The sequence below is a fragment of the Nicotiana tabacum genome, chromosome 4 (genome assembly GCF_000715075.1).
Source record: "Nicotiana tabacum cultivar K326 chromosome 4, ASM71507v2, whole genome shotgun sequence".
In the NCBI taxonomy this organism is placed as follows: domain Eukaryota; kingdom Viridiplantae; phylum Streptophyta; class Magnoliopsida; order Solanales; family Solanaceae; genus Nicotiana; species Nicotiana tabacum.
The window spans coordinates 146,567,154-146,592,146 of record NC_134083.1 but is presented as its reverse complement, the minus strand read 5'-3'; the positions used below and the strand labels follow the sequence as shown (position 1 = coordinate 146,592,146).

The window sequence follows — 24,993 nt, the reverse complement described above, 5'->3', positions numbered from 1 at the left end:
AGAGGAAGTCGTCTTACTATCCAAATGGAAAAGACCTCCTGGAAGGCCAAAGAAGAAGCGCGATAAGCCGTTCAGTGAATTGTTTCAGAAGAAAAATCAACATTCGTGTAGTATATGTGGACAGGGAGGACATAATAAGCGTACTTGTAGAAATGCTCCACGTAGAAATTAGTTCATGTTCTGTATTCAAATACTGCAATTACAATATGTCACTTATTTTCTAAAGTTTTATATTACATTTTGATATATTGGTGTATCAAATTTGTTAATTTCAGATCACTAAAAATATTTTTTAGTGATATATTTACAAATTGATTTATATATACATAAATGAGGTAGAGCAGGTCATCAAAGTGCAATACATAACTATACATACTGCACATATACTTAAATACACACACACACACACACACACACACACACACACACACATATATATATATATATATATATATATATGAATCCATATATTCAGTGTTGTCCAGTATGTATTCTTATGTATTCAGAATACATAGAATTCAACGAGCAACAGAAAAAACAGTCACAAAAACCGTGAATATAGAATGTAACTGTATTTCTTTTAATATAGAATACGTCTGAATACACTGTGTTAAATTATATAGTGACTTTAATTTATTAAATTTATAGAATTACATTGTATATAGCCAAATACAGTGAATAGATTGAAAAAGTATAAGACAATAAATACAGTGAAAACATTGAAATACAGGGAATACAGAGAAATACAATTAATACAATGAAAATACAGTGAATAAATTGAAAACATAGAAAACAATAACTACAGTGAATACACTGCATAAAATGAATACATGACTTGCATTACAAATTTACAAGTGAACATATATGGGAATTACATAACTGATATTAATTAAAAATATATCTGAATACATAAGAATACATACTGGACAACACTGAATATATCCTGCTGAATACATAACTTAGAGGCTGGATAATTCAGTGAAACACATTGAAGCTTTAGTTAAATTGAATAAAATGAAGACAACAAAACTTAGAGGCTGTTGTGTATTCCTTCAGCAACATCTTATAGACAACAAAGTTATGTATTCTAAAAATAAAATAGTTTGACTAAAACCATCATGTATTCTTTAATAAGCTTCAAAAACTATCTTCACATAAGACTATTCTTCACACAAAACTATGTTCAAAAAACTATCTTCATAGAAACCATCTTCAAAATACATCTTCACAGAAAACTATTGTAAAACTATCTTCACAGAAATATCCGAATCTGTGATTTGCCTAACAATCTTTGAGGGTGCTTCATTCTCGCTTATGGCATCAGCGTCTATCTTCCGCATAGAATAGAACCAAAGGAGGGCACCATATCTTTGACGGAGTAAATTGGCATCAAATATTATTTGTGGAACCAAACCAAAAGTGCTCAGATACTCTGTGTATGCCGCGACATGCAACCCACAATTCCTGAAAATGTAGATTGACACAATTAAATATAATTCATATTATTAGTGTTATAAATGATACAAGAAATAGGATTGAATACATACATGCTCACAACCTTTTGTTGAGGCAGATTCGAAATGAAAACAACATCAAAGGGATCAGTTTGTGCCTTGTCATTGTATGCTGAGTCACGAGACCAATCTATACCTTGCTTATCTCTGTAAAAATCACTGATCGATAGATAACGAGGAACAATCTTAGCAAGCTTATCTATCTCAGAATCCACATAGGCATCATGACCTGCTGATCTATATGAGTCATATACTTTGATACATCTCTCCTTGAATGAGACAACTGCCAATATCCAATGAAGTTTGTCCTTCAAGTTGACTGGTATCAAGACATTGTCAACCGTATGCAATGCACATTAGCTAGCAATCTGTAGCCCCTTATGTACTCACATACCACATCCTCTTCTTTGGCTACACTTGCATTACTTTCTGTATCAGAATTTGAATGTGGTGGTTTGGTTGTACTTGCCCTTTGTTCTCAAGTAGTAAAATATGACATCAATATGCTATATATAAAATTTAATACATAGCGTCGGTACATTGAATGAAATCAAGAAAAACAAACTTCATTGAATAAACTTTATATATACAGGTATTGTATGTTGAAGAAACTGATTATAGAAGTCAATATCGCTGTATACAAATTGAAAAGGATAATGTTGTACCATTGACGTATATTGAAAACGAATCATCATGACTTCCTTCTAACTGCAGAACCATGAAGCACCTGAACAATTGATATTGGACCTAACACCGCTTCATATCGAGGAAACTTCCAAAACAAGTAGTACCAAATATTTTGTACTGCTCTGGAGTAAGTTTTTCTTTGAAGTCGAAGACTATGTCTGTGTTAGTGTAGGAACTGATATGCGGTGATAAAATAGACGGGTGTTTAACAAATAGTTCAATTTCCTGCATACAACAAAAATTACAAAGTTTTAATAAATGAGTGAAAATATAGTTAAATACAATTATTTGGAATACATAACTCATTCATGTTTTGAAAACATAATATATTGATAATTAGCACAAAAAATGAGAGTTATGACAATGACTGTTGTTCTAAATACAACAAAATTCATTTGGCTTGAGTACAAATCAGTGAAGGAACTATTGATTACATATAAATACATCAACATATATATAAATACAACAACATATGAAAACACTTAGATGGAAGACATAACTAAAACTAGAACAACTAGTGTATTTAAAAAAGTTGTTGAATGAACTAAAATACATCTAAATATATATAAATACAATAACTAGTGTATTTTAAAAAGATGTGGAATGAACTAAAATACATCTAAATACATATAAATACAACATACAAAAGTCACTGTAATAAGTGCAAGTCATTAAAGGCACTATTGAATACATATAAATACATCAACATATATATAAATACATCAACATACGAGAAGAGAAAGCAATGTATGTACTACAGAATACATATAAATACATTAACATGCAATAAGAGAAATCCATTGTAGAAGGTAATACTCAATGTATGCAGACTCAAATACATATAGATGCATCGACAATTACCTTTTCGTCCCGTGTATCCGAGCTAGTTCTTTCATCGACCTCATTTCCCTTAACACCTGAAGCATCATCCATAAGTTTTCTTCTCTTTTTCGCATCAGGAAGTATTGATTCTTTCGAAGATTTCTCAACTTGGGCTTCTTTCGATGTGTCATTGTGTATTTTTGTTATCCTCTCTGCAACTATATTTGCTGCTGAAACTGCATTCAATTCCGCTTGAGTAATTTGCAAAGAGAAAGAGGGCCCATCGAAATTGAGTGCTTTGGTGGGTATTCCTCTACTAACCCTCTTCTGGGATGTTGAATCAGCCATTGGAGAGGAAATTTCAAGTTTTCTATTGAAAGCATAATAATGGTGATTATTTATAAAAAATTAGTAGAGATAAATAGAAGAAACACAGTACAAACGAAAATCTAACAACTTAAATACTTACCATAACTATTTGGAGCAAACAATATAGAAAATTAAGAGAGACAATGCAGATGAAGAAGTGGAGAATCGTGGTTTCTGAGAATGGGGAAGAGAATGGCGATGTAAGTGAGAGAAACTGGAGAGAGAGATCGTGGAGAGAGAAATTTACATCAAATACGGTAATTTTGTGAGAGAAAAATCTGAAAGAAGGAGAGAGAAAAATAATATACAACGTATTTAATGGCTTAACGGTAGGAGGTGACCATAAATAGATATTTTGCTATAAAAATTAAAAGGTAGCTATAGAAGATAATTTTTTAAAAGGGTATTTATTTATAATAAATAAGGTGTCAACCTTTGCTATAGGAGGTAAAATTTCCTTCTTCTTTTACTTTGAGCCCAGATGCCCAATCTTGTATTTATTCATTACTTTAGCTAGTTAGGTGGGTTTTAATATAAACTGGGTTGGCCCATTTCAGATGGTCGGTTGCTATTGTATTGAGACAGATATTTCATTTGTATATTTTAACAAAAGGATAGAAGCTTCCTTTCTCTCTCAATGACCCACAGTAACCCTAGATAACTTTTCATCGATTCATGCTCAATCCAAACTTTATCATGGTATTAGATGTTACCCTCGTGTAATTTCACCGGAGTTTTGGTTGTTTCGCTGTCGTCCATTTCTTTGACGATTTTCGACGAGTTTCTCCGGTAGTGGCGTCTGGATTAGCGTGTTTCCTGGTGGTGTTTGCTTGAGTTGCTGATTAACCGAACTTATTCGGTAATTCTGTGGGGTTTCATGAACCTAGGGTTTTGGTGATTTCTACTGTTGTACATTCAGCTAGGGTTCGTTCGTGTCTTCGTCATTCACTCTTCTATACAAGGTCGTTGTTCCTTCCGGTTGCGAAGGAAATTGGTAACCCTAGATATTTCTCTTTGTTTTTTAGATTGCATGTGTAGCATTCTCTGCTATTTGTGTACAAAATGCCAAATGATAATACTTTCCCATCTGTGTTGCCTACTTCTCGCCCTACAACCTCTCGTTCTGCATTTCATGAAGATGATTATAGCCACCCCTGACATCCCCTCTATGTACATTCGTCTGATGTGTTGGGGTCCTTATTAGTTTCTGCCCCTTTTGATGGTACTTGATATGGGAGTTGGAGACGAACTATCCTTGTGGCTTTGTCTGTTAGAAATAAGTTGGATTTCATTAATGGATCCTTAGTCAAACCTCCTGACAGTTCTCCTTTAGCGAGACAGTGGTAGAGGTGTACTGATTTAGTCGTCTCATGGTTAAATAACTCCTTGTCCAAAGATATTGCTCGTAGTATTAAGTACTCTGAACTTGCTAAAGATATGTGGAGTGAGTTGGAGGAAAGATATGGTCAGCAGATGCTGCAAAAGTGTTTGAGCTTAAGATAGAACTAGCTCACATCTCACAAGGTTCACTTGATATTGCCTCCTATTTTAATAAGATCAAGCAGTTGTGGGATGATATTGATACCTTGTCAATTAGTAGAGCCAGGGCTTACAGCAACTGTGGTTTTAAATCAGACTATCAGATGGATGATGATGTCCAAAAGGTGTATCAATTTTTGATGGGTCTTAATGATACATATGTACAGACTAGAAGCAACATATTCATGATTAAACCATTTCCTTCTGTGAGCACTGTCTATAGTATACTGTTGTCAGATGAGAAGCAAAGGCATGTCTCTACTTCTCCTCAGTTTCTCCCTACATCTGCTTCTTTCAATGTTGAGGTGTCTAAACAGGGGTTTCCTTCCAGAGTTAATTTTTATGTTCAGAAATCCCCTATCTGCAAATACTGTAAGAAGCCAGGTCACACTATTGATAAGTGTTATAAACTGCATGGGTATCCTACTAATTTCATGTTCACAAAGGGGTCTGGCAGTAGAAAAACTGCAGCTCATGTTGAAGTGAATTCTCCGAGGCCTCCTGCTACTGTGGTTCCTACTATGGGTCCTGAGTCTGTCAAGCCTTCTGAGTCAGGTAATATTTCAATGGATCCTGGTCTGACACAAGATCAATTCTCCCAGTTGATGATATTACTGCAACAGTCCCATCTTTCTTCTGACTCTTCCTTTACTCCCACTCTTATGGCTTCTGCTAACTTTGCTGGTAAGCTGTTATCAGAAAGTGTTTTGCTCTAGTCATGCATACTTTTACAAGTAGATAGTTTTATTTGGATTATAGACTCTGGAGCCTCTGATCACATAGCCTCACATAAAGACTTACTCGTTAATCTACAAACACTACCTGTGCCTTATCTGGTTTCCCTCCCAAATGGTTACAAGGTCAAGGTTCACTTAGTAGGATCTTTGACTTTATTTCCAAATTTCATAATTCATCATGTTCTTTAGTTTCCTTCTTTTCAATATAATCTCATCTCTGTTCATAAGTTGTTAGATCAATACAATGAGATTGTTCTGTTTACCAGAACTCTTTGTGCTATACAGGCCTCTTCTTTGAAGATGCCTCTGGTTCTTGGTAAACTGGACCACAACCTTTACAAGCTTCTCCTAGCTCCATTTGCTTCTGCCAGTACCACATCCTGCTCTTCTTGTACTGTTAATTCTCATGTTGTTCCCACTGTTTGTGCTTTTTCTGAGATATATGAAAATGTAAAGAATGTTACAAATGTAAATGTTGTTATTTCTGATGAGACACATGTAAATACTGATGCAAATCTGAATAACATCAATAAAATAGATGTGGTTTGGCATTATAGACTTGGGCATATCCCTTTCTCTACAATGAAACATATTTATATGCTTGGGTCACAGTTATCTTCTAAGCAATTTTTTTCTTGCCCAATATGTCCACTAGCCAGGCAAACTAGATTACCATTTCTTGATAGCAGTATACAAACCAAAAAACCTTTTCAGTTAATATACATTGACTCTTGGGGACCATATCACTCACCTACATATACCGGCTCCAAATATATTTTTGGTAACATTGTGAATATTACCATTGATCAACCAAATAATTACACCTATAGAGCACTTTACATCATAATCACCTTCTCAGAAAGGTACTATGAATGTTCAGTCTTAACACAAGTCTATACATCAGTGATATTCCTCAAGAAATCTCTACATCTACATCTACATCTATTATCCAAATATTTTATAACCATTGTTGATGACTTTTCAAGAGCCACTTGGACTCACCTAATGGGAGCCAAAAGTAATGCCTTTGACCTTTTAAAATCTTTCATTGCCATGGCTGAAACCCAATTTCAATTAAAGATTCAAAATGTAAGAAGTGACAATGCCTTAGAGTTGGGATCCAACACTGTTGGGTCCAAATTCTTCTCTAAAAAAGAGATATTACATCAGACAACATATCTTCATACTCCACAACAGAATGGAGTTGTAGAAAGAAAATACGGACATCTTCTGAAAACTGCAAGAGCCCTTCTCTTTCAATCTGGTCTCCCTTTTAGATCTAGGGAGATTGCATACTAACTGCTACATACTTGATAAATAGGTTTCCTTCTAGTCTATTAAAGGACAAAAGTCCTTATGAGATCTTATATAACAAACTCCCAACATATTCCAATCTTGGAGCTTTTGGATGTTTGTGTTACTCTACTGTTCTAAAACCTCATAGAGATAAACTGCAGCTTAGAGATGTTCCTTGTGTGTTTCTTGGATATCATTTTGGAAAGAAAGTCTATAAGTTGTATGATTTATAGAATAAAACCTACTTTATTTCCAGAGATGTTATATTTCATGACCATATATTCCCTTTTGTTCAATATGACTTTGTTACTCCTACCATGTCTAATTTACCATTTTATGCTCGTTTTGATCACTCTGCTAAGAAGAGTCCCTCTTCAATCCCTGATTACTTCTCCCCTGCTCCACCATCTGTACATTCTGGATTTCACAACTCCTTTCCATCTAACTGTCTTGATTATGAGCTACCTGTAAACACTTCTCCTTCTTCCCCTTGGTTCCCCTCCTTCTCCTGGTTCCTCATAATCCTCCTTCTCACCTGCAGAATTATGTTTGCACCATACCATCACATTGCTCAAGGTCTGCAAATTCAACGGTTGTGTTTATTTCTAGTGAACATCATGTATTTGAGCCCAATACTTATTTTCAGGCAGCAACTGTCCCTGAGTGGCAGGTACCTATGAGAAAAACGTTTAAGGCATTGGAGGCTAATGTGGATTGGGATATAGTTGAGTTACCCAAAGGAAAAAAGCCAATTGGCTGCAAATGGGTATACAAAATTAATACAAAGCTGATGGGAGCATAGACAGATATAAAGCTAAACTTGGGGTGAGAGGTGGGCATAGATTTTCATGAAACATTTCACTTGTAGTTAAAATGTATACTGTTAAAACTTTAATTGTTGTAGCTTTTAAAAGGAAATGGCCATTATTTTAGCTAGATATTAATAATGCCTTCTTGCATGGAGACTTAGATGAGGACCTGGTCTTTCTGTTTCTGCTGGTGCACAATCAGTTCCATCTCCTTCTCCCTCTACTTCTCTGGTTTGCAAGATAAAAAATCTTTATATGGTTTGAGACAATCTTCAAGGCAGCGGTATACCAAGTTATCTCAATCATTGTCTTCTAGAGGGTATATGTATTCCTTAAATGACAACTCCCTTTTTACTAGAGGTTCTGGTAATGCATTGTTCATCCTAGTGGTTTATGTTGATGACATTATCATCACTGAGACTGATTTGTGTGAAATTTCTACTGTGAAAACTTTCCTCCACGATCAATTCAAAATTAAGTATTTAGGCCAACTTAACTATTTCTTGGGCATTGAGGTCTTGTATTCTAAGGGTGGTGTGTTTCTTCATCAGAAAATGTGTAATGATCTAGCCGGTCGTTCTGATCATTTACATTCCATTCAGCTATTTGAAGTTTTGAGTATCTTCACATGATGTAATATGATTTATGTGTATCGTCGGTTTCAGTTTTCGGGTGATTCGGAAGAATGATTCTCATTTTAGAAGCTTTAAGTTGGAAGAGTTGACCAAATTTGACTTTTGTGTATTTGGCCTCGGATCGGAGTTTGAATAGTTTCATTAGGTCCGGATAGTGATTTTGAATTTGGACGGATGCCCGAATTTGCATTTGGATGTTTCTAGAAGGTTTCAGCACTATTTGGCAAAAGTTAAAAATTTGAAGGTTTGGAATGTTTATAAGTTTGACCGAGAGCTGACTTTATTGATATCGGGTTCAGATTGTTGTTCCGGGGATTGAAATAGCTTTGTTATGTTATTTGGGACTTTTGTGTAAAATTTGAGGTCATTCCAGACTGATTTGATATGGTTCGGCACGTGTTTTTAAAGTTGAAAGTTTAAAAGTTCATTAAGTTCGATTTGAGGTGCGATTCATGGTTGTGATGTTGTTATGCGTGATTTGAGGCCTCGAGTAAGTCCGCGTTATATTATGGGACTTGTTGGTATATTTGGACGGGATCCCGAGGGGCTCGGCTGGGTTTTGGATAGGTTTGGATTGTGTTGCGCTCGTTTTTTATGTTTCGACGTAGTTTCTTTAAGCATAAATGGTACTGCATTAATCAAATAAGTTCCAATTTCTTTTTGATTGAACAATTATATCCGTATCATAATTTTGGAATCATAGCAACTGAAATCATCAAGTTTTGATAATGTATAAGAATTTACGGTCATTTTACAAAGAATTGGGTTGCCAGATTTTTCAGATTAATTACGAAATTACCACTGAATTCGTATTTAAAAATCTGCACTATTTTTAAATATTGAAACCAACATATCTCCTTTATTATAAGGTCAAATGGCGTGATTCAAAAGCCTAACTTGAATGTAATTTCACGAGAAATCCATTGGAAGCATCAAAAGAGAGTTTCGAGATCGTTTGGTACAAGAAAAGAGGTAGAACAGTTGGGCATTTTTGGCTATTAATGTTCTTAGAGTTTTTCTCATCCTGAAAGTTTGGGATTGGGAGAATTCAAGGTTGTTCTTCAAGTTTCTTCCATGGGGTAAGGTCTAAACCATAACCTAAATATTTTTCTTTGATTCATTCCCTTGGTTTAAACTTTAATCCATGATTTTAATTGAAACCATATTTAATTCTTTAAATTAAGACCTAGGGTTATGTCCTAAATTTTAAAAATTTAAAATGAGTTAGAGGCGTTTATTTCTCGATTCCTTTTGGAGTTTTGTTCTCTTATATTAGGAGAATAACATACTCGAATTTTGCGAGTTTTGGAGGAGTATTTCGGGAGATATGGGACCCAACTAGTGTAGGTTGGCCTCTTGTGTTATGAACACCTATGGGCGATGTTTTGGTGAATTGGTTGAGCTATCAGACTCCGATTGAGTCAGTTTTTGTTCTTGTGAGCTTGTATTGGTTCGGGCTTCGATCGGATAAGCTTGGATTCAGAATCTAAGGAGGGCCCAATGTTGACTTTTGTTGACTTTTAAGTTGACTTTGGGCTTTTAATTAAAGATTCGACCTTTATAGATTGTGTTTGTTTCCTTTGACATTATTTGATGTTCTTGAGTTACTTTTGGCTAGTTTCGAGCCGCTCGGGAGATGATTTGAGCGGGATGGCGCTTCTAGTATGTTGATTGGGCTTGTTTGAGATAAGTATCTTGCCTAACTTTGTTGGGAGAACTTTTTCTACTAATTAACATTGTTTTCTATATGCGGGGGTGATGCATATATAAGGTGACGAGCGTATATGCATATTCCAGGGTTAATCATGCTTGGGGGTAAATTATACGATTAATTGTGCCTTGTAGAATTATGTGACCTTCTTGCTTCATGTCTTACTTGACTTCTAGATTACTAAGACTATGACATTAAATGTTAGAAACCAAGATTTAGCTTATTATAACTTGATTAAAATTTGACAGATTTTTAAGAAACTAGTGATATGTTAAATTCGGTCATCACTATGCTTAATCACTAATATCTCGCTACGACCGTTATTTTTGAGATATTGGATTCTATACTTGAGTTGAAGATCATTTTTTTGAGACTTGTTGAAATACTTGAACCATAAATTACTTGAGGTTTATTGATTTGTTATTGGCTTGAAAGCTGTGATTGATGTTCATTTGGAATATTCGCTTAAACACTCTCCTTGATGTTATTCATGCTTCCTACCTTACTTGTTATTGATATACATGTGCTTGGTGAGGAAGAATGTAAAGCACGAAGGGTGATGTCGTGGCATTGCATAAACATTATCATGTGAGGAAGATTGTAAAGCACGAAGGGTGATGCCGTGCCATTTTATTTACATTATCATGTGAGGATGGGAGTAAAAGCACGAAAGGTGATGCCGTACAATTTAATTTATATTATCATGCTATCATTTACATTATCACGTGAGGATGAGAGTAAAAGCACGAAGGGTGATGCCATGCCATTTCATTTATATTATCATGTTATCATTTACATTATCATGTGAGGATGAGAGTAAAAGTATGAAGGGTGATGTTGTGCCATTTCATTTACATTATCATTTTTTAAATATTATCATGTATTCTACGAAGGGTGTTTTCGTGCAGGAGAGGACGAGGGACATGCACTATGTGATATCTTTTCCTTGTGTATACATTTATGCATTTACCTTGAGTTGTTACTGTTGCACCTATGTTTTCTATTTGGTTGTCGTTGTTGTTCGGTCTTTGTCCTCCATCTCATTTGTTGTTGTGTTGTCCATGCCTTCTATCTGTTTAAGTTGCAAATATCATGATTTCCTTCCTGTTGTCATATGTACATCCATGCCATTTCTTATTTGTTGCTCTTTCGTATAAACCTTCTACTATGTTAGTTATTCATGCATTCTATTTGTTAGCTCATAAAGACCATGCTTTACCTCCTTGTTTGTTATATCTACACCTAGGTCTTCTACCATATTAGTTAGTGAAATTTATGTTCTTCTTTTCTAATTGCTGTTATTACTCCTATGCCTTCTACCTAATCTGTTACCGTTGTCCATATGTACTGCCTTGTTTGTTATTGCTACTGGGGTATTTTCCACTTTGTCATTACTATTATTGGCATTTATTTCACCTGGTTGGTACTGTCATACGTATATTTAGTGAGGATGAGATGAATGCACGAAGGGTGTTGCCGTGCCATTGATTTGATACCTTGAGTATATTTTTCACACTATGAAAGTTATGAATTTACTACCGTGGTTTGTTGGTTATCGCTCTAAGGAAATGATTGATCGTGATATTGAGGAATATTAATCGTGATTTCTTCTAGTAATCATTTACTGCTTCGTATATTTATTTTTTGTACTCTTTTCTGTTAGGTTCTAGTCTTTTTTTATTGTTAGTCAACTGCACATGTTATATCAGTGAGTATTTTTTAACTAAAATTCATCGGCACTACTTCACTGAGGTTAGTCAAGATACTTATTGGGTAATGTGGTCGGTTGTACTCATACTACACTTCTGTACCTTGCGTACAGATGTTGGAGTGGAGCTGCGGTGGATGACAGGAGCTGACTCTGAAGATGTTCGTGCCTTCCGGGTGTGGCTGCCACTTGTCCCTGGGTAGTTTTAGAGTTGAATCCTGTTTATGTACACTTCAAACAGAAGTTGTATTTATTTCATATCAGTTTTTATAATAATTCAGTCTTAGTAGCTCATGACTTGTACTATCAGTTTTTGAAATATTATATGGAATCCAAATATATTATTTGTTGATCACCTTTATTTTATTAGAATTATGTTAACTATTAATTGGCTGGCCTAACGGGTCGAGTTAGGTGCCATCACAACTAGTGAATTTTGGGTCGTGACAAAAAGTTTGTGCATGATTTACTCACAAAGTTTCACTCATCTGACTGTTCTTTAGTGGTGTCTCCTCTTGAAATGCATGATAAATTGAAGGCTGATCATGGTGATCCTTTACCTAATCCTGAGACTTACAGATGTCTGGTTGGTAAACTCAATTTCTTAACTCATACCAAACCTGACATTTATTTTGCAGTGCAGCACTTAAGCCAGTTTATGCAGAAACCTTGCTTTCCTCACATGCAGGCTACTTTGTGTTTACTCAGGTATCTCAAGGGTACCCCTGATTTTGAGAGTTTTCTATGATACCTTCTTTGACCTCTCTCTTAGTGTTTATTGTGATGGTGATTGGGGTTCTTGCCTAGATAGTAGGAAGTCTATTAGTGAATTTTGTATTTTGCTGGGGGAAGTCTAGTGGGTTGGAAGTCAAATAAACAATCTGTGGTATCCTTGTCTTCTGTTGAGGCTGAATATAGATCCATGAGTAACGCCACTGTTGAGATTACTTGGGTTTGCAGGCTTCTCTCTAATTTTGGCATTACAAATTCTTCTCCTATTAGTTTGTTTTGTGACAACTAGGCAGCCATTCACATTGCTAAGAGCCCTGTCTTCCATGAGCGCAACAAATATATTGAATTGGACTGCCATTTTGTTCGCACCAAGTTGAACGAGGGACTGCTTTAGCTACTACACACTTCCAGTGCAACTCAGCTTGTTGACATGTTCACCAAGCCTTTGGGTGGAGCTGTCCATCATCTGCATCTTCGCAAGTTGGGGGTTGTCTCACCCTCCAACTTGCCCGGGGGTGTTGAGATATATGAAAATGTTGTTACTTAGCGGGTTGGACCTCTTATTTTTACTTTCTTCTTTTACTTTGGCCTGAAGCCCACTCTTGTATTTATTTATTACTTTAGCTAGTTAGGTGAGTTTTAATATAAACCGGGCTGGCCCATTTCAGATGGTCGGTTGCTATTGTATTGAGACAAATATTTCATTTGTTCATTTTATCAACAAGGATAGAAGTTTCCTTTCTCTCTCAAACGACCCACAGTAACCCTAGATAATTTTTCATCGATTCATGCTCAATCCAAATTTTATCAACTACAAATAGTTAGGAAATATACAAAAAAGAGGCTCGCTGCTGAACTTAGAATGTAGAATAGAGGGAGAAAATTAGAGATGGAAGCCTCTAGAATTTAGTCCTCAGTTTATATAAAGCTTATTGGCGATTCTTGAAAGTAATCTCTAATATTCTAATTTAAAAGTTTTAATCTCAAACTTTTTGGAAGTGGGTAAGTTTCCCAATACGAAACTTTCAAAAAATTTGTCGCAATTCCTAATATTGCACTAGAAGAAAATAAGACCTCAAGTTTCGGATATTGAGAACTACTATTTTCTTTTCTTTTTCTTTTTGTTAAAAAGGAAATATTATGTATAACTAATACGTATCATTACAAAAGAGATTGCAACTAAAGCTATATACTATTACAAGCAGTATTTAATATAACAAAAGAAGTTCCCAATTTGTTTGCTCCAACTGCTTTTAAAGCATACAAAGACGGAACTACTAAATATACAAAAATATCATTTCAATTGTTTGTCATATAATAATCTAAATAAAATCTACTGAAAGTATCCATAAGGCATTTGAGTAGAGCCATTGCATATGAAAGGGTAGTACTGATTTAACTCCATAGGCTGCATTCTTGAACTTGAACCAATAATACCATTATTCACCAACCAATTTTCTGCCTCAATCTTTATATAATCTGAATTTCCAAATTGATAGTCACCAACACTAAGCTGCCCATTATCCAAAATTCCCATTGAATTCACATGATCAGTGCTTGAAATTACTTGATCAAAATCAGCTGTCAATTCTTGAAAAAACTGGTTATCCATATAAGAAATAGGCTGTGGATTACTTTGGTTGAAGTTGTCCATTAATTCAGGATAGTCCCATATTTCTTGATTAATATTCCTACTACTTTTCAAGAATTCAGATTTTCCCTTTGCATTCTCCATCTTTTTCTCAAGAACCCCAGCAAGATTTCGTAATTCTTTTTCAGATAAATAGTTGAATCTTGAATCCCAAGTTGGGTATTTTTCTGTCTTGATTTTTGTCTTCAACTTTGCCATTTTAATCTCAGCCTTTTTCTTTTCATTTTCTAAGAAGCTACACAAGCTGTTTTCTCTTTTACTCCTGTCTTCTATTGGTTGGTTTTTGTACAGATTTATTAGCTCTTGAACTTCGTTTGGATCATTTGGCCAAATTTCTTCACAATTATTACCTTCATATATTATCATGCATGCTTTGATATCACAAAGTATTGAGAGCTCTGAGATTTTCTTTATTAAGCAAGCTTTCCTTTTCTGGAAAGTGGATTTCCTTGTCTTGTGATCCTGAATAAGTTCCATGTTGATTTTTGATCTTCCCATTTGAATTTGCCTGTTCAAGAAAACATACATATACAATTAAATAGAAGAAAAAAAAGCATACACTATAATGAAGTTTCTGAAAATAACCTTGATTTTCTGCTTAGTATAGTCAAAAGAAAAAACAGAGTCGGTAATGTTGCCTAATGGCTAGAAAAACAAGAAAAGAAAATCGGTGATTGAGAATTCTAATTTTAAAAAGGGCATCAAATATCTAAATTTCTTTCTCTAAAACTAGACATTCATATACTGTCAGCATTTTTGTGAAGAGTGGATGCTGCTTTCTGGTAATTATAAATAAATATTAGAATTCACAAAAATCAGCCATAACGAAACAATCAGCACAAGAAATTAGAATTTTATTCCTTATTGACAAATTTCAAAGAAATAATCTCCAATTAATCCAAAACACATAAAATTAATTGGGGAAAAAACAATACAATTTAAAGAAGAGCAATATTATTGTGCCTTAATAAAATACAAACTCCAAAGTCCAGGAAAAGAAAAGTTGAGAATTAATACAAACTTCATATTGAGAACTATATTTAAACTTCAAGAATGTCTACTATTACATAATTTCAAGAACATGTATTACTCTTATGGGAAAAAGAAATTAATATATTATTTTCCAATATAATCCGTTCTACCAGATTTGAAACGAAATAAAGCTTCAATATTAACAACGTGAAAAAGAAAAGAAAGAAAGAAAGTTACCTGGCTATGAGTGAATACTTCAACTCAAAACGGGCAAATTAGCAATATGTTTTCTGAGAATACAATTGCCATAATTATATATAAAGAGGTTGACGCGTCGTTTTTTTAGAAACTATACTTAATTATTTTCTTCTCCCTTTTCCAATTGGAAAGAAGTATACGAAACTAGGAATATTTCAGTCAATTACTTGAGGCATTTGTGCCATTAAATGGATTTTGAGTGGCGAAGCTAATTATATTTGGTACAATTAAAGAGCCATTCAAGAATGGGATACTGTTGATGAAATATACAGAAACTTGAAAAAAAAGAAGTTGCAACTATGGCTAATTCCTGTTTTATGGTCAAGAAGGAACTTCTTATAAACCCCATCCAAATAATATGTTGAAGAAGTTAAGTCTGAGTGCTTTTCTTGCATAAAATGTGAAACTTGGGCAACAATGTATTCCGTTCTAAGGAGGAATTAATCTAAACCTTAGGCAACAGTAAGAGAATTAAATTTCTTAAGGACATACAGTAAATTTTGTGGGGCAGAAAATATTTAATGTTTCCATTTATTTGTTTTCCAATTTATTTCGGATATTTCTGGTTTTTTGTTTTGAACACAACATGCTAACAAAAGTTACTCAGTTGTTTTAGAGAATTCTTTTTAAATTTAGACAACTACTAATTTTCTATAAGTAATGCGTGAATGCATAACATCTTTTTTTTTGTAATGAATCAACTCAGAACTGATGAATGAATTGATGAGGTGCCTATTTGGTGAGAAAACGAGAACACTCATTCTTTTAATTTCTTTTGTTGTTAGAGAAATTTATAAAATTTTATCTAGGAGGGAAAAATTATATTCAGCAAGCTATGGGAGAGGGGTTCAGATCCCCCAACAAATTGTAGATATAAACTCATTACTTTAAGGGTATAATGAGTTCAATACTAAAAACTTTAAAAGTTGAACCCATAGAGTTTACATCTTGGATCCGTCTCTGCTTTCTACATTACATCTATTAGGATGTAGTCTTTTTTTGAACCCTATGTGAACACGAAATACTTTATGCATCGGCCTACCTTAATATGATTAGTACAAAAATAAGTATCTTTAGGTGACAGAACTGAAAACTCCAGAGGAGAAACCTTATCTAAAAAGAGTTGACACAAACACAAATATTTAAGTTTCACTATCCTTTTTCATTAGAGGAAGCAATCAAAGAAGCAGCCAAGTTAGGTAGGTACGAGTACGGGTGTCAATGGTTCGGTTCGCTTGGTTATTTTATAAAATTTGTACATATCAATTTTTCGGTTATTCTATTATGTATAACCAAAATTAGACTTTTCGAAATCATCCCAACCATATCAGTTTCTCTTCGATATCGTTTCGGTTAATTTTTGATATTTTTTTAAATGTCTTGTAAAATTCACTAGTAGAAGTAGAATGCAATAACATTCGTACTTTTATACGACTTAAGTAAACTCTCTAGACACTTTTACTGTTTAAAGGGTGATAAGTTAAGAAAACATAAAAGATGGTGAGAATATAGATCCATCAACTATTTTACAGCAGCATAAAAGAAACTAAACAAATACAAAAAAAAAATATAAATCACACGAGTGGAATGATTTTAACCAAATCGGGACTCAAGAATAAAGTCTACAGAAGATTAAATATTCAAAAAGATAAATCTAAATCATGCGAGAGGAAACATATTCAACATATTGTCGTTTGCTACTCATAATCGCTAGAATACCTTGTATCTTGCTAGTGAATATGCTGAAAATAATTTTGTTTCAATAGGAGTAGCATAATATAGGTTTGAGAATTAGAATTTTGAGTTTAGTTACCTGTGGCTTGTAATTGTTTTTCGTAATTCCAACGCCGAAGGAAAAATTTAATGCTTTATTATTTTTAAGTGTTAAAATAAATACTTATATTTTTTACATGTAAATTTATTCGGTACGGTTCGGTATTTTTTCGGTTTATTTTCATAAAATAAAAATCTACCATAATTATCGGTACGGTTATAGATTTATATAAACAACTACGATATTATTAAAAGAAACCTAAAAATCGATTCGGTACGATACGATTCAATCGATTTAGTCAGTTTTTAAAAATCTATTTACAGCCCAGGTACGAGTAACGTAGTCACTTTGTCTTTATTTGGCCATGTTCTTAGTTCTACATGAAAATTTCGTCTATCCATTACCTTTCATGGTTTCATCTCAACCAAGTATTTCAATATTCATGATAATTGCACTCCCTGTACACTTTAGCACGCTACAGAAAATATTGTCAAAATAAAAACTTATATTTTAATACGTATTCTTCAAATCTTAAACTTTATACTAGATGAAAAAGTTTTGTCCAATAGAATAGAAATATATGTGAAAATCTTTCAAGGAAATAATATATTTAATTATGAAAATATATCTTACATAATAGTTTTTGTCCTAAGTAGTGTATTAAAGTTTTAAAATTATTAATCATCTCTAATCGGAATTGATTATCCATCTGTTTTAGGAAAAAGATTGATAAATAAACCATCAGAATTAAGACCAAAAATAAATCTTTATTATGCTTCTCGCGTCACCGTCTCCCGTTGTGGGAAAAGAAGCCTCAGTGTAGGTCGCTGTTTCATCAGGCGACTTACTTAGAAAGTTAAAACTGCCCCTGCATCTCCATATTTACGGCGAAACAACCTTTCCAAAACCCTAAACCTCCATTTTCTCAACAAAAAGCATAAGTTTAAAAAAATAGATGTAATGTTAATTAAGAGAGTGAAAATAGCATACGTTTGATAGTCGGTGCTCTAGTCCCTTGTCATGTATATATACTATGCATACAACTAATATGCTTTTGACACAAAATTAAAAAATAAATAAATTCATATATATATATATATATATATATATATATATATATATATATATATATATATATATATATATATATAAAATCACTAAAATTTTAACAGATGTTAATCCTAATACTCGACCTCCACACCTTCCTATCGAGGGTCATGTCCTTGGTAAACTGAAGTAACGCCATGTCTTGCCACCCCTCCATTGTACTTCTTAGGCCTCTCTCAACACCTCATCTCACCCGCCATGTTTCACCTCTCACACCTCCTAACTGGGGCATCAATGTCTTTCCTCTTCACATGCCCTGAACCATTTCAACCTCGATTCCCGCAACTTGCCTTCCACAAGAGCCATGCCCACCTTGTCTCTAATAACTTCATTTCTAATCTTATCTCTCCTGGTATACCCACACATCCATCCCAACATCCTCATTTCCGCTACTTTTATTTTATGGACTTGGACTTCTTGACTGGCCAACACTCGGCTCCATACAACATTGCCGGTCTAACTACCGCCATGTAGAACTTTCCCTTAAGACTTGATGGTACATTCCTAAAACACAAAACACCAGATGCGAGTTTCCATTTTATCTACCCCGCTCCAATACGATGAGTAATATCCTCGTCAATCTCTCCATTACCTTGTATTACGGAACAAAGGTATTTAAAACTCTCTCTCTTGGGGATGACTTGTGTATCAAGCTTCACTTTTACATCAGCTTCATGCATCCTAACACTGAACTTGCACTCCAAGTATTCTGTTTTCGGCCTACTCAACTTGAAACCTTTATACTCTAGGGCTGTCTCCACACCTCTAGCCTAACGTAAACCCCCCAACGCGTCTCGTCAATCAGCAATATGCCATCTGCAAATAACATATACCAAGGCACCTCTCGTTGGATGTATCGCGTCAGCACATCCATTGCAGAGCAAAAAAAAAGGCTAAGAGCTGATCCCTGGTGCAACTCCATCAAAAAAATTCGAGTCTCCTCCCACTGTCCTCACCCTATTCTTAGCACCGTCATACATATTCTTGATCACCCCAATGTAAGCTACCGGGTGTAACGACCCGACTTGTCATTTTGAGAATTAACATTTCGTTCAGCGACTTAAGGTCCCGAGTAACTTGGTAATATATATTATGACTTGCGTGTGCGGTCGAGTTTGGTTTTTGGAAGGTTCAGAATTAAATTGAAAGAACAATCCTTATTTTTGAAGTTTAAATGAAAAGAGTTGACCGGAGTTTGACTTTTGAGCAAACGACTCTAGAATAGGATTTTGATGATATTAATAGCTTTGTCTGGTAATTTCAGACTTAGGCGTATGTCCAAATTTGAATTTGGAAGTCCGTAGGACAATTTGACGCATTTTGGCGAAAGTTGGAAAATGGAAGATTTTTAGAAAGTTTGACCTGAGAGTTGACTTTATTGATATCGGGGTTGAAATTCGATTTCGGAAATTGGAACAGGTCCATTATGTCATTTATGACTTGTGTGCAAAATTTAAAGTCATTCCGGATTGATGTGATATGTTTCGGCACGAGTTTTGGAAGTTGGAAGATTTAGAAATTTATGAGTTCGATTTGTGGTGCGATTCGTAGTTTCGATGTTGTTTGATGTAGTTTGAGGCCTCGAGCAGCTCCGCGTTATCTTTTAGGACTTGTTGGTATGTTTGGTTGAGGTCCCGAGTGCCTCGGGTATGTTTCGGGTGAGTTTTGAACGAGTTTGGGCATTTCGGACTCTAATGATGTTTTGGGAACAGTAGAAGTGCGGGGGGGGGGGGGGGGGCACATTTTGGAGTGCTGAGGCAAAGCCTCATGCGGATCGTAGAAATTCACTTGCGGCCGCAAAAAGGAGAATCTGCAGGTTCGATGGTCTGACTTCGGAAGCTTATATCTTTTAATCTACAAGGAATTTGGAGATGATCCAAAATAGAAAGTTGTACCCCTTTAAGTCTAGTTTTCAGAAAGTTAAATAAATCATCATTTGGACATTTATATAGAAAGTTACGATCAATTTACTAAAGACTGATAGTGTAGATGTTGCTGAACTGCGACCGCACAATTTGGGTTGCGGCCGCAGAACCTGGGATGTGCGGACCGCACAAAAAATGTGCACTTTAGAGGTCAGATGTGGTACCATATAAACGAAGTTTCATCTCATTTTTCATTTTTGGACCTAGAGAGCTCGGTTTGTTTTTTGTGGGGTTTTCAAGAAAATCATCGGGGTAAGTGATTCTAACTCGATTTTGGCTATATTACACGAATTCATTGTTGTTTTCATCATTTAATTAGTATTTTGAGATGAAAATTTGGGAAAATTTGTAGAAATTTCATAAAAATAAATTTTTGAGATTTGAATATCGATTCGGAGTCGGATTTGAGTGAAACTAGTATGGTTGGACTCGTATCGGAATGAGTGTTTCGATTTCGTAAAAATTCTATCGGGTTTCGAGAGGCGGGCCCCGCGTTGACATTCAGTTGACCTTTTAATGAGAAATTTTAAGTCGACGTTATATTACTCAGAATTATTTCCGATAAATTTTAATGAAGTTATACAATTAATTTGGATAGATTTAAGCTGTCCGGAGGTCAATTCAAGCAAGAAGACAATTTTGGAATATCGGCATAACTTCAAAAATGTAAGTATCTTACCTAACCTTGAGTGGGGAAATTACCCCTTAGGCATTGAGTCGTATGTGCCATTTGTATAATGTGAAAGCCGTGTACTCGATGTGACGAGTACATACTCGGGCTTATATGTGCAAATTATATTGCTTTAAAGTCTTAGGCATTTTTATGTATTACATTGAAAATTGTTGTCACTTATTAATCCTTATTTGTCATGCCTCATTCTTTGGTTGTCAAATTTGTTTTATATGATAATTTGGTGTGATTGCTACCTTGATTTTTTATGTGAATTCCGTGTGCCTGTTGAGTTGATATTTCCTGGAAATAATTACATTATGGATTTTCCATCTGCAAATAATTTATTTAAATAAGTTTTAAAGAAGGCATTAATCTATTTGCCAAAAATTTGGATTAAAGAAGGCGTTGTTCCTTGATGACTTACTTTCCAGTTCATGTTGTTGAAATTGGTATTGAGTTATAAAGGTTGTAGATCATATTGAGAAAAAGTGTTAAATTGTGAAATATTATTCTATTGAGTTGTTCACTTCCGGATATATTTTATTAAGATTTTGTGCACATCATGGTCGAGCCATGGACTCCTTATTGTGGAAAATAATATATTATTGATTTCTCTGACAAGTTGTAATATTTGAGCACTTGAGGTACAATTTATTAGATGTTGTGATATTTGAGATTTTGATGTGCAATTTGTAATGTTTCGTGATATTTGAGCACTTGAGGTACAATTTGTGATATGTTGTGATAATTGAGTACTTGAGGTGCAATTTATAGTATGTTGTGATATTTGAGCACTTGAGGTGCAAGTTGTGTTATGCTGTGATATTTGGGCACTTGAGGTGCGATGTGTAAAATATTGTGATATTGATACACATGCGGTGATATAAGGTCATGGTGTTGAAATGCATGCGGTGATATAAGGTGGGCTTGATATACGTGGCTAGTAAGGGAACTACTAGAAGTCATACGATGTGATAAGTTTGGGTGTGAATACCTAATTTTTGTACTATTTTAACACCTCCTAAAGTCATTAGTGTTTTGTTGCTTTAATTATATTTTTTAATTTTTGTGTCTTTGATTGCATATTTCCTATCATAAAAATACCAAAAAATAGCTCTTTCTTTATTTGTGCATTTTAGGAATTAACTAACTATTCAATTGGTGAATTAATATAGTTAATTGATCATTTGAATAAGTTACTTAATTAATTTATTTGTTTGTGTAAATTTAGTTTAATAAGTAGGATTAAGAAAGAAATTGGGCCAAATTTGAAAGAGAAAGTGGCCAAAAGTGCAAGATAAGGGGCTGCCCTTGAAAGGGTCCGAAACGACGTAGTTTTGCCTCAAAACTACGTCGTTTCATTAAGTGACCCAAGATCAAATCTCACCCATTGATCACCCCTTGATCTAATGGTCCATATTTGATCTCTCAAGAGGTATTTAAAGCCTCAAAAATCTGAAAAATTCTCTCATTTCCCCCATAACTCTTTCTCTCTTCTCTCTCTCTCTCTTCTCTCCGCCGCCGCCGGAAATCACCCACCGGCGGCGGCCAATCTCCAAACACCCCCAAATTCACACCATGTAATCTCTACAACCTCCTCTTTCCATATCTCCAAACCAAATCCTTCAAAACCCCCTCAAACGCCTTGAATTTTAGATCTAGGAAACTTTAGCCGCCACTTTTTTGCCCAAAATCTTGAAGTTCCGGCCACTACCACCCCCACAATACCTACATCAACAGATAGAACTCATCAAGACCTACCTATTGATGTCAACTCCATCTCGAAAATCCGGCAACTAAAAATCCGGCTAAATTCCGGCGACCACCCCGAACACCCTCAATTGGTATACCCCTATTCTCATTTCCTTTATCTATTTTTTCTAATTGTATTGTATTTAGTTTATGTCTAGCATAATTTCTGATTTTTTTTATTTATTTATTTTTATTATTATTATTATTTATATTTTTATTATTAGTTGTATTTAATATATGTTACTTAGTCGTTCATAGTTATTAATCACTGGTAATTAGTTATTCATTAGTTTTGAAATAGCTATTTGCTTAGTCATGATAGTTTATGGTAGAAGTTTCAAGTGCTTAGTGAATTTGTTTTTATTGGATTTGAGTATTTGAATTTTTGTGTTGATAAAAGCTGAAATTAAAGAAGGAATAGTACAAGTTTGGTTGTTTTTACTGTGCAAAGACTTTGGAGTGAAAAACTCAAAAGTCATTGTGTGGTGACAAGTACAATACTTTTTGACAGCTTTTGAACAGTGTTTAGCACACAAAGTCAGTCTTTTGGACAGACTTTTGGTGAACCAAAATCTGTCCAAAAAAATCTGATTTATTGGCCTATTTAAAGGGCTCTTTACTGACTGAAAAAAAGGGACACTCTATTACACACTCTATCTTATACTGAGACACATCTTGGAGAGTTGCTTAAAGACATATATATTTGAGAAAAATCAGCAGCTTAATACATATAACAAGCTAAAATTTCAGAGTTTTGTGAGGATTATTTGAGTGCAAAAACCTCGAGAAAAATAGAAAGATCCCTTAGGCAATTTGTGAAGTTGATAGCTACCAGTTTCAAGCATCTTTGTTGAGTTTTCTGGGTTGTCTTAACACTTGAGTTACTGTTGTTTCTACTGTATTTGCTGTCGAGTTTTTTGTTGTTGCACTGCTGTATTTTATTATTCTACAAACCAGGTAACTTTCAAATTCTTATATTGCAGATTCTTGATAATAATAAGAAGGATTTGGTCCCGGTTTGGTTGATGGAACATATTAGATCTGATTTTGTTTCAAGATGAATGTTATATTAGTGTTATCATCATGTAAATCTGTTAAAAATTAGTTAAATTATCGTTTTCTTCTTTATATATGTGATTGAAATTGCATTATGTTAAGATTACTTAGTTCAAGAAAAAGATAAAACCCCCACTTTTAACCATGTTTGTTTAGTTTGGGCTCTTTTCCGTGAGTTACTTTCATGGTTCATGTATAATTATCTAAGAAAAACTTCTAGCTTCAAATGTTTTGATGCTTTGAATTATAGTCAACATAATATTATACTTAATATAGTTATTCTCTTTAGCATTGAAGTATTACCGTTTTTTATAGTTTTTATATTTAGTCGTGGTTTTTATGTTGTTAATGAGTGTAGTTTGATTAGTGCCATGATTGGTGTAGATGAGTAGAAATATTATGTTAGTCCTTAAGAAATAGTTGGTTAAAAAGATAAAAGATAATAATTAGCATGTAAGTTTCTTTTATGAAAAAAATAATTTTTAGTTTGGACATCAATGTAAGAAGCAATTTGGGCTTAGAAGAATACTTGTTATTTTGAGTTGTCTTGGTCATCGAGCCTCTTAAGCAACATGGGCCAAGTAAGCTAAAATTTGTAGGCCCAATAACAATAGAAAGTAAGATGGGCATTTTTTTTAAAACCAATAAATTATCTTTTGTTAAATAAAATAAGTGGCCCAATACCATGAAAGCTTAACATAAGCTTACCCAGGTTTAATGTCTTGCATTAGTGAAAATTGTTTTTAATAATAATATTTTTTTTTCAGTCGAACAAGTAATAAATAAAAAAGAAGCGCTTTTTAATTAATTTAAGCGATAGGCAATTTTAGGCACGTTTGAGATGTAGACCATGTGTTCATACACGGTCCTTGGTCGATTTTATTTTTAATAAAGTAGTCATGTGTGCATTCCCGCTCCTTGACTTTTCAATATTAATTGTATTTAAACCATGTGTACCGACACGTTCTTTGTTTTAATACATATAATCAAATAAGGACTTTGTGTGCTTGCACGCTCCTAGGCCAAAATTATTAATTATTAAGCATCACTAGACAATAGTAACTTAAGGCAAATAATACACACTTTATCCAAAACTAATTCAAGCCAAATTTTAGTCAATTAAAGCGACCGTGCTAGAACCACGGGATTCAGGGAATGCCTTACACCTTCTCCCCGGTTAACAGAATTCCTTACCCGGACTTTATTTTTGCAGACCAATAATAATAGAGTCAAATCTTCCTTTGATTAGGGATTCAAATAAAAGGT

General features: G+C 34.3%; 1 protein-coding gene and 1 long non-coding RNA gene across 2 annotated transcripts; both read left to right on the top strand.

Annotated features, from left to right (window-relative positions):
* Positions 1–3,535: 3,535 nt before the first annotated feature.
* Positions 3,536–8,405, top strand: LOC142180166 (uncharacterized). Its single transcript, XM_075251107.1, has 7 exons — positions 3,536–3,592; positions 4,853–5,615; positions 5,691–5,797; positions 5,954–6,531; positions 7,221–7,431; positions 7,611–7,730; positions 7,935–8,405. The coding sequence occupies exons 1-7, from the start codon at positions 3,536–3,538 to the stop codon at positions 8,403–8,405; spliced, it is 2,307 nt and encodes a 768-aa protein (XP_075107208.1).
* A 13,978-nt stretch (positions 8,406–22,383) lies between these two features.
* Positions 22,384–23,799, top strand: LOC107802833 (uncharacterized). Its single transcript, XR_012708404.1, has 2 exons — positions 22,384–22,763; positions 23,655–23,799. It is a non-coding gene; the product is annotated as an uncharacterized LOC107802833 (long non-coding RNA).
* Positions 23,800–24,993: the final 1,194 nt, after the last annotated feature.